At 31.5% G+C, this 10,566-nt stretch overlaps 1 protein-coding gene across 3 annotated transcripts in view; it reads right to left on the bottom strand.

Moving 5' to 3' along the window:
- The window catches only part of LOC106462656 (chromodomain-helicase-DNA-binding protein Mi-2 homolog), a 48,282-nt gene that overhangs the window by 5,958 nt on the left and 31,758 nt on the right, over positions 1 to 10,566 (bottom strand). For all 3 annotated transcript variants that reach the window (XM_022389971.1, XM_022389970.1, XM_013922600.2), the window contains 9 exons: positions 9,559 to 9,849; positions 8,337 to 8,442; positions 6,112 to 6,183; positions 5,618 to 5,903; positions 4,242 to 4,374; positions 3,669 to 3,769; positions 2,819 to 2,913; positions 1,893 to 2,102; positions 1,315 to 1,431 (listed from right to left, as the gene is read on the bottom strand). In XM_022389971.1, the coding sequence (XP_022245679.1) occupies positions 1,315 to 1,431; positions 1,893 to 2,102; positions 2,819 to 2,913; positions 3,669 to 3,769; positions 4,242 to 4,374; positions 5,618 to 5,903; positions 6,112 to 6,183; positions 8,337 to 8,442; positions 9,559 to 9,849 (1,411 nt within the window). The remainder of the gene's footprint in view (positions 1 to 1,314; positions 1,432 to 1,892; positions 2,103 to 2,818; positions 2,914 to 3,668; positions 3,770 to 4,241; positions 4,375 to 5,617; positions 5,904 to 6,111; positions 6,184 to 8,336; positions 8,443 to 9,558; positions 9,850 to 10,566) is intronic.

Genomic DNA, 10,566 nt, shown 5'->3' with positions numbered 1-10,566 from the left:
CCTTTTAATTATGTTTGAAATTATGAACATTGCTCAACATCATGAAATTAAACCTTATTTTCAATAAGCAATCCTGAAAAATATTTGGGGGTGCTTAACTTTTTTCCAGGTGTATATTTTAAGACTAATTTGACAATTTTTTTCCACACATGCGAGGATTGTCATTTTGTATATAGGTTCATTTTTTAACAACGTATCTTTAATAATATTTTTAAATTTAAATACATGTACATATGAAAATTGAGCAAAGAAAAAGGTACTTTTGTCATCTGGTTCTGAAAAATTAGCACTTTTAAGTTCAAAACAATTAAAATGGGCACAAACAAAATTCAGAAATATAATATTTAAAACTATATTAGGGTTACTGTGATAATAAGAATACTTTACGTAAAAGACTCTTGTTGATGATTAGTTAAAAAGCTTTTTGTTCTATATTAGTCTTGCTGTCCTATTTGAAAACAAAAAGAAATGCACTGAAGCATTAAGAATTTGTAAAAATTATCATTTTAAATCGTGTTCCTCAAAACATTTTCTCTAGTTGCGCTTTATTTGCAACAGATAACTACTTGAGCAGGTGAAACACCTTTTGTTTTAACGTAAAACCAAACTTACGAGTTTTTTATTATTTTGACACATACTAAATAATATAATACAACTGAGCAAAAACTTGTGGAAGTATTAAAGGTATAGCCTTACACACACACAAAACAGCCACTACACACAGTTGCCATAACACCCAATAAATGCACAAAGAGTTACCATAACACCCAATAAGTACTTATACACATAGTACAAACTAAAAATGAAGCATTAATTTTTTTCTGAATTACACTAAGTTTTGATAAAATGTAATATAGCTAAAATGGCGCTATTTTATTAGACAATCCTATAAATTGTATTTAAACAACAGTAAGTATCTTTGAAGAATAGGAAGTGAATCTCATATTTTGGCTCTAAAAATTCATTACATTCGCACAATATTTATCCAAGTAACTATTACCTTATCCTGACTGTCACTATAACAAACAATATTTCAAGAAATTACTTACTCCTCATTTATTTTTCACTGTCCACATACAGAATATTTTTAAATGACCGACATCACAAAAAAAAGTCAAGTATAACATACATAAAAGAGATCTCACGACAGAGTTCTAAAATATTACGATAATTTAACATCAAAACAGCTTACAATCTACTTAAAAATCTTAAGACTAATACTGGTTAACCCAAAAGACCCTCCCTCCACCCACCTTTATGTACAAGCCTTTCCAAACATGTACGGATGTGTAATAAACAAATTAAACCACTAACCTCCTCCTGGGAATGATGAGTGTGATAAGAGATGCTGTGATGGCAAAGGAAACTGACCTCTATACCCAGAAAAATTAGTTCCTGAAAACGATGTAGGTGGCACTCCTGGAGGAAAACCTGCAAAATAAATAAATAAATATATAAAAGGTTCAGTTTATCTTGCGTATCATGTCCGTTGAAAATAAATATTTTCAAACAAAAAAGGTCACATGTAAAGGTTATAAACACACACATGAGACGAAGTAATTGTTTGTAGGTTAAGCACAAACAAATAAAATAATCAGTGATTATAACTACTTTTATAAAAGTAACAGTATACCTCATGTAACTAAAATTCGCAGACTTACAAAACCAATACAACATGAAAACATGCTAGAATGTAAATATATCAAATTACGCATCCTAACTTCAAATTATTAAAGCTACAATGAAAAGAACTAAACAAGCCTGGAAAAGAGCAGCACTGGAAGAAATACCATCATATAAAGAAATAAAACCAATATCATTTGTGAGAACATCAGAGATGGGTACTCTATTAAAAAAAAAAAAAAAAAAAAAAAAGTTATTTTTTTACAAACCTGGATGGGGACCACTCTGTGCAGCAAAGGTTGGTAATTGTGTGGGAGGCAGTGTAACACCAGTTTGAGGTTGCCCTGTCAGTCGAGACAGTATTCCCCGTTCAGACATCTGAAGTCTCTGTGCCACTGGTGGTATTCGAGCAAGTGTAGCGGGGAGTCGACTCACGTCCGACTTCATGTCACTAAGAAGCTCTTCTAATTGGTTGAGCACTAATAAAAAAATATATCTTTAAAATGGGCATAGTGTTAACCTCAAAACAAAAATTAATGGTAAAATTAGTATTATAGTTCTGCCTTCATGAAATCCTCAGCATAATCCTGCATATCATGACTGCCAAAAATAAATATTTATTTCCAAAAAAAAAAAAGTCACATGTAAGGCTTACAAACACTCACACGAGCACAAGTATTTGTTTGTAGTTTAAGTACAAAGCTGGACTATTTGTGCTCTGGCCACCACGGGTATCAAAAACCAGTTTCTAGCATTGCAAGCCCACAAACATACTGCTGTGTAACTGGAGGGGCAAGCAGAAGTAATACAATGTAAAATATGAAGGGAATGTGATGACTTGTTAAACTAAAACAATATTTCAAAGAAAACCCTAGATCTACCTTTTTTTTTTCAGTTTTAGTTTTCTTGATTTCCATTCTTAATTTGTTGAAAATATCTCAATGAAAAGGGACTTGAATTACACTCGTCTGATATTTGTATAATAAAAAGAAGTGATATGCCTCCAAATTTTTACAACATAGTTAAGTTACAGCTTTTGCTCTTCCTAACGTAATTATTTATTCAGCAGCCAAACGAGAAGTGGCTGTCATTCTCTCCAGAAAAATCATATCAGGTTGACAATTTAGTTCTAATTGAGAATAATTAACATAATATTCATCTCTAATTGTACTTAAAATGACAAACCACCCCCTACCTTTGTGTAGGACAGCATTGGCTGGCTTATTCCCGGCCAAAGACTCTTTGGACAGATGTTGGTGAGATTCTGCCAAGCATTCCAACTCTGCAAACCTGAAAAGTACAATTTTCTAGAATAATATTCCCATAATTTTATGTATGCAAAGAAAAACAAAAGTAGTAGAAAAGGACAAAATTCCTGACCAGCCACATAAAAAAGAAGTAAAAATTTAAATTTAGTTTAAACTTTTTAAATCTACGTATAAACTTTTAAACTTAAGAATATTTTTAGATCCTCTCTTAAAACCTTTTTGAACTTTAGTTTTGTAAAAAGGTTATTTTTACATTTTTATCACAAGCAAGAGAACAATGGTTAGTTTCAAACTCATGATTACTCGATGTTGCCTGAATCACGAGTTCCCATGGTAACAAGCCCCCGTGTAAAGGGAAAGAAAGACCATATCTCTTTACACATTTTCCACAAATCTTCCACTGTAACTTGGCATTAGAAGTATGTGTGGTTGTATTAGCTTCATTGTCCCTTTTGTAAACATTATCTTAACTGATGACGGTCCTTCTCCAGTTTGGGTTAGGGTGTAGATTCGGAGCCCATTACTCTTCTAAATGCTCAATTGTGCAAGTTTCTCTGCAGAAACGTTATTTTGGTTGGTCATAGCTTAATAACTAACTCAATATATGAATATCATTCCTCTGTATCAAGCTATTTAGAAAAATGATTACGTTTATTAGTTTTCTATTTTGTCTCCATAATGTATTTCATATTACTTCCTACTGCTAGAATTCCAAGTCAGTATCAATCAATTGTACAAATAGTTCACATATAAAGTTTCCAGAAATGCAATGTCTACCTTGCATTTAGTGCCATAGCAGGGTGGCTGCCATCTTGGGTCAAGTTCAGATACGCTGCTCGACGTAGCTGTTCTTCAATGACCAAAGCTTGTTCCAAGAGCTGTTAGGAAAACAAAAACACTTTTTAAGATTCTTCTACTTTATAATATTAGGTTTGTTAAAATGTTAACAGTCATAATAAAATAGACGCATTTTGAGTCCTTAAATAAAACATTGTTTGCCCTCTAAACAAGACATTCGATAAAGTGGAAACTCAATAAATATTAACTTTTAAATAAGAGAATAACATTATGTAAGATACATTCTACTCATGTAGAATGTCTCACAAGATTATGTCTGGTCAAATCTTATCAAGCTGTTATCTAAAGATTCTAGATTCTGTATACATCAGTTTTTCTTTCCAGAAAAAGTTTATGTTAACACTGATCATTTGTAGATAAAGAAACAACAGCAACATAAAAATGGTATACCACTATCAAAATACAGGGAATGAAGACAGACCCCCTCCCCCAATATAAAAAAAATATGAAACTCTAACATGTCGAAGCACTTATATTTTTCTTGTTGCTTACCTTAAACCTTCTAGCCAGGAACTTGTTCTTGATTTCAAGAAAGTTGCCCTTGCCAACATCCATTTTGAAAGGTTCATTGATTATAGCAAACATTGAGTCATTCTGGATATCTTGCCATCTTCCATAACCATGTCTATAAAGGAAGTTCAGAAAAACCCTCCAATTTTATTAAAAAAACAACACTGTATCCTATCTGGCTTAATAAGGGCCTACACCACATAGCATACATAGACTTGTTACTAAAACATTAACAGAAATGAAGAGTTATACATAAAACTAATTACACAAGTATTACAGGGATCATACAAAAATAGGGGAGTGGAATAAATTTCTTACTTATTGAATTTTAGAATATATTATAATACTTTTAATGTATTCATTATGGAGTTGTTGTTTTGTTCTTATTCCAAATTTTACTGTATGTTTTATTGACAGATATGATCATTTAAAAGTATAGGTAAATCACATTTTCAGAAATTTGATACTTTGGTAATAAAGTCAGAAAAAAAAGAATGACCTTTACTATCCAGATAATAATAATAAAAAACAATTAAACAATTTTTCAGCCAATGTTTTGCCCTTACTGCTTTATCAGGCCTAGTAATACAAGAACCACTAGTTCTGATGAAGCCACAAGGGCAAAACATAGGCTGAAATTAAAAAAATTTTATTATTATTATCATCTGGAGTGTAACGGTCGTTCTTTTGTCTAACTTTATTTTCAAAATATCTAAATCCCTTCAATATGCACTACAAATTCGGAACAACAAGAAAACTTGAGTATTTTGGATTCATTACTTGCGATTTAGTTACTTCTATGATCATGCGTACTCTGAATTTTGTCAAGAGCTACATACTTTAGCACTGCATGTCTCACAATAAGAAGCTCGTAACGTAAGACTAGTTTATCCCAAAACTTTCAAAAATGATTAAAAAATATCAACACTTCCTAAAACAGCAGAGATTAATTTCTAACTTTGAAAAAGTTTAATAAGTTCTGAATGCACAATTGTTTCCAAATTTATTCCTATTTCTCGTTGTTTAAGTGAAAGGATATTGGGTGGTCTTGGTCTTCTTTCAAGGTTGCAATGCATTTTTGAAAAATGAAAATGATGCAATAGGCCCAGAGATTATACACAATATGCATATTTTTTTGGCTCCACTATAACTCAGTGGTAAGGACTTTTAATGCTAAAAACTGCATTTTGATGCATGCACAGTGGGGAGAACACAGATATCTTTGTGTATAACAACAAAGAAAGATTAATTCATTTGCATGCTATCACATCAAATTAAGGACTAACTGAGGAGATGAAAAAAACAACATTTTCCAAACATCATTCTTCAAATTAAACTAAACACTGCGAGAAGGATACTTGACAATGCCAGACAGTAACCAGTAGTCATGACGACGATGCCAAATCTCATATTCCCTTCCAAGAACAGCAGCTTTTTCTTCATTTTGCCAAAGTGTGTGAAGTTCTGTGAAGCCTCCGTCAGCGATGTTAAACATAAATTTTCTCTTCTGCTTGGTCTGATCTGACTTCTTGTCTTGTTGAGACTGGTGAAACTGTGAATCCACCTTGGGCTCTCCTTCTTCATCTACTTTGTTCTTAGGCTTTTCATCTTTTTCAGATTTATTTTCAACCTTTGTTTCTGAATCTACCAACACAATCAGTCCACATTAATCACACAAAAACAATATCTCCCATTCAAAGAAAGTAATACCACAACTTAGTATTAAAATAACTGCAAAATATCAAATGAACATTACCGGTTTACCCGTTACACAAATATGAGTGTAAACTTCTCCATTGTAATCTTTATTGTTTTGAAATAACACAAGTAATCATCAAATTCAATATCATACCTGCTTTCTCCTTTTCTTCCTTAATTTCTTGCTTCTTATCTCCATCTTTCTCTTCTTGTTTTCTGTCAGTATCTAAGTTTTAATAAAAAGGATGAAATTATAATACTCGTTGTAGTTTACTAGAATCATAACTACTTCAATTTAAATACTTATCCAACTGTTAATGATGGGTTTTCTTTTCTTCTGGGTTAAAAAACAGCAACAAACTATCATTCACTCAATGACCTACGAACTTCCACTCACTAAAGGTCACAACTTTCCGTTTAAAAAATATTTATGTTGCACTGCTGGATAATTACTAATACTATAATAAAAAGACCAGGAAACACAGTTATACATACTATAAAATCATTTAAACACAGTTATACATACTATAAAATCATTTAAACACAGTTATACATACTATAAAATTATTTAAACTTTCCTATTTTTACAATAACACTATGAATCTACCACAGGGTTCATACTTCATTTACTTTTTAAATACAATTCAAGGACTTTTTAGGGTTTTCAGGAATAAAAAGAATGAATTTTTAGCAATAATCTTCCATTTTAGATAACGTGGATACAGTTATCATGAATTAAAATATTAATTTATATTAGCTTATTGGTTTCAATGACCTGCATAATGTTTGAGTATTTTGATCACTTGTATTTGAATAGAAGCTTTTAAAAAAGAATGATATTTTTTTTAAAAAGAAATTTTTGGGGAAATGCTAGGTATGATTCTTTGATAGATTGTTTAGGCAGAGTATTCATGACGAAACTTAATTGAATGGATGGCACACTGCCTGTTGTAGAAACACAAGTGTAGAGGACGACATTTTGAAAATCTTCTGCCTTTCGTCATCGGGTCAGTGTGTGTATGGTGTCTGGTAACTATAAAGACTGACTACACCATACACAGTCTGACTTCATGATGAAAGGCGGAAGAATTCTGAAACGTTGTCCTCTACACTTGTGTTTCTACAACAGGCAGTTGCCATCCATTCAACTAAGTTTTATTTTGGTTGATTCGTTAGCAAAAAGTCCCCAGTCTCCTTTGTCCTGATTCTGCACAATGCTTGGCTAAGTTACAGTAGATTGCTACTATCCTTTTCTTGCCAAAGCATAGGCTTTTCTTCAACAAGTTATTTATTATTAAAAGTACAACTTCCAGTTGTTGTGTAAAATAAACAAACAATGCAAATGAAAGAATAGCAATGAACCAGGAGAAAATATTCTGGTTTACTGAGTGTGTTTTAGACAAGATAAATATGAATAAACTCTATATAGATCCACCTGTTGATTTTCAAGGACCAGGAGCTATTTGGATAAAATTCGAGTGTTTTAAAGCAATGTACAAACCCTGATGAGACTATTCATTATTTGTTACATGAGGACAGAAAAGAAAAAACAACAACATATTGAATCAACTTGATATTCAAGGGAAACTGAAAGTACAAAAGTAAAGTTTACAATTGAGTATATCAAGAACTTTTTTTAATTGTTGAATTATTTTATTGTTTATGCCAGTAATATCTTAGAATGGAAAATGAACGCTACATAACTGTGGTTTATATCTTTATGAGATTCTCTTGTGAGAACTTATGTAAGCTTAAGTTATTATATTCAGGACTATCTTCCAACAACAATTTCTCTCCTATACTTGAAATTTATATCATCTTAAGACTTCTACGGAGAATACCACAAAGGTCAGACCAGTTTTTTTAAGTAAGTAACGAGAGAACCATGTGATGCCTACAGATATTCAAAATAAATTTCCAGATGAAGATAAGTTTTTTTTTTTACAAAATCACCAGGAATTTACATGGCAAAATGTTATTCTTTTATTTTATTCTACAAATCATTTTTAATGCCCATTTATCATGTAGGCAATTATCATGTGCCCAGTGATCGTGATTAATAGAAGCAGTGATAGTTTTTGGTCACACCCAACTGATTAATATCCCTTAGATATCATAACTATTATGTAAACTTGAGCTTACACTTAAGTATCTAGCTGATGAATTATGTACCAACTGTAACATCGCATGAAAAAAAAAAGCCATTTACCAGGCAGTGTGTATTAAGCAACACTCGCAAGTATTAACATTTGTATGTTTTTATCAAGTTAGAAAATATAATCATACGAGACAATCAAAATTTTCTTTTTGATCATAGGAACAAAACAGACACTTCTGAGGAACACATTTCTTTACATAAGTTAAAACATGGTACAGCACCTGGATCATCCACTTCCATTGGTTCTTCTTCCTTTGTTTCTTTCTTCTCTGAATTTTTATCTTCTTCAGGTTTCTTTTCTTCTACTTCTTTGGATTTTGTAGTTTCCTATTACGGTGATTACAGTGTACAAATATAGATACCGAACAAAAACAGAATAATTTTAATTGTTCCAATCATTCCCAAATATAGTAGGTAAAGAAAAAAGGAGATAATATAAAGACAACAAACTAACCACACTATTTAGCAAGAAAACACGATTCACAGCAAACAGGTGTAGCCTATAACCTATTTGCGACATGTGGTTTCATAAAAAATATAAAGTAAAAAGAATGAACTTCAGTGAGAAAATTTGTCTTTAGAATATTATACTTGATTTCTAGGTTAAATATTTTTTTTTATCGTATATCTTATGAAGAGAATAGGCCAGTATCGAGTGAAAATTCTTTAATTCGTCAATGTTTCACCTTACAGCTTCATCGAAAGGTAGACACCCTACTGAACACAGTCCTAGTCTTAACAGAACAAAACAGCTAATATAATAATACAAGATAACAAACATGCATTCTCACGTACCATCTGACGTGCGACCATGATATCAACAATAAAAATGTAACAGTAGTACACATATGTTAAAATATATTCGCTTAAAATCAACAAAAGATGACTCATGAACATTTAAGCCAAATAAATATGTACTTGTAAATAGTAAGTGTACTTAAAACCAAATATATTCTACACCTTATTACAAAAGAAATTTATTACCATTACCTTTTCATTGTCAATAATGTGACTACATGTCAGATGACATACGAGAAAGCACTGATATTGTTACATCAACTATTTTGTCATGTTAAGACTGGTCTTGTGTTCAGTAAGGTATCTACCTCTTGATAAAGCTGTAAGGTGCGACATAGAGGAATTAAAGAATTTTCACTCGATACTGGCCATTTCTCTTCATAAAAAATATTTACACTTCAGTGTGCACTATGCTACCCAAACTCTTTGGGAACTTATTTCTTATCTCAATCTTTTGAGATACATTATTTTATGGTAATGCCCCCCCCCCCTTTAATATTCCTTTACTAATTACAAGCAGAATGTTGATAAAACCTTGTTTCGCTTATAATTTCACACCTTTTATTATTATTTTTTAATTTTATTTGCACAGTTTTTCTTGTAATAATTCTAGTTTTCAACTCTATCTTTATATTTAACTAATACCTCTTTAGTTTCTTCAGACTTGTTAGTCATCTCATTGTCATTGTCAATTAGTTCTTTTCCATTCTCTTCCGCGATACTGGAGACTGGTGTAGGAGCTGGGGTAGATGCCTTACTATCTAAAGGAGTAGGGACAGGAGAAGTATTGTTGCTAGGTAATGAGGTAACAGGAGTTGTAGTGAAGGTGGTAGATGTGGATTGAACACCTATTTGAGAACCTTCAGGTGCTGACCTCAACATCAGGTCTTCAGCAGGCATGCTGTATAAACCATTGATATGTTCAAATTCCTGAACCTAAAACACATATTAAAAACAATTAGAACATCACTATGATGGGCTTAAGTATTCAACCTTGTTTAATTAATTCCATTGTAAATTAGAGTTCCTTTTTTTTAATAATGTTGGAAACAAAAGGAAATTAACTGGTTAAAAAAAATACACACAATATGTAACTAAAAAGTTTAATTAAATACAAAACCATGAAACTATAAAAAACGTATCATTCCAATAGTTTTAATCCTTAAAAACTGCTGGTATGTATAATACTTAACATATTCAGTGATAAAAAAAAAGGAGTTGCCTTTATAAAAAAATTAAGCAATTCTAGAAGAAAGTGCATTTCAAACTGCAGAAATTAAAATGGTTTCAGATTTCTGATTTTAGTAATGCCAGAAGAAACTTTGTAATTCAAGATACCCTACATAAATAAACATCAGGAAGTACCAAATCCTGCTAATGAAAAGTTTTTCAAATATATATTAACCATTACTTGAAGAAAGTCTCAGCATATCTTAAACTATCACTTAAATTACACGAGTATTTTCATGTAATTTGATAATAACATTGTTTGGATTAGTTTTCAGAAAAAGCGACAAGTAAATTGGAATTTTTGACCAGATGCTATCAGCACCCGCTCGTGTTTAAGGAGATAAGACTTGGCTCGTGTTAAATGAATATTTTCTTCACCATATTTATACTGGCTGTGTTTGAATTATAATAATAATGTAATTT

Source organism: Limulus polyphemus, unplaced genomic scaffold, assembly GCF_000517525.1.
Source record: "Limulus polyphemus unplaced genomic scaffold, Limulus_polyphemus-2.1.2 Scaffold1217, whole genome shotgun sequence".
In the NCBI taxonomy this organism is placed as follows: Eukaryota; Metazoa; Arthropoda; class Merostomata; order Xiphosura; family Limulidae; genus Limulus; species Limulus polyphemus.
This window is presented reverse-complemented; position numbering and strand designations above follow the sequence as displayed.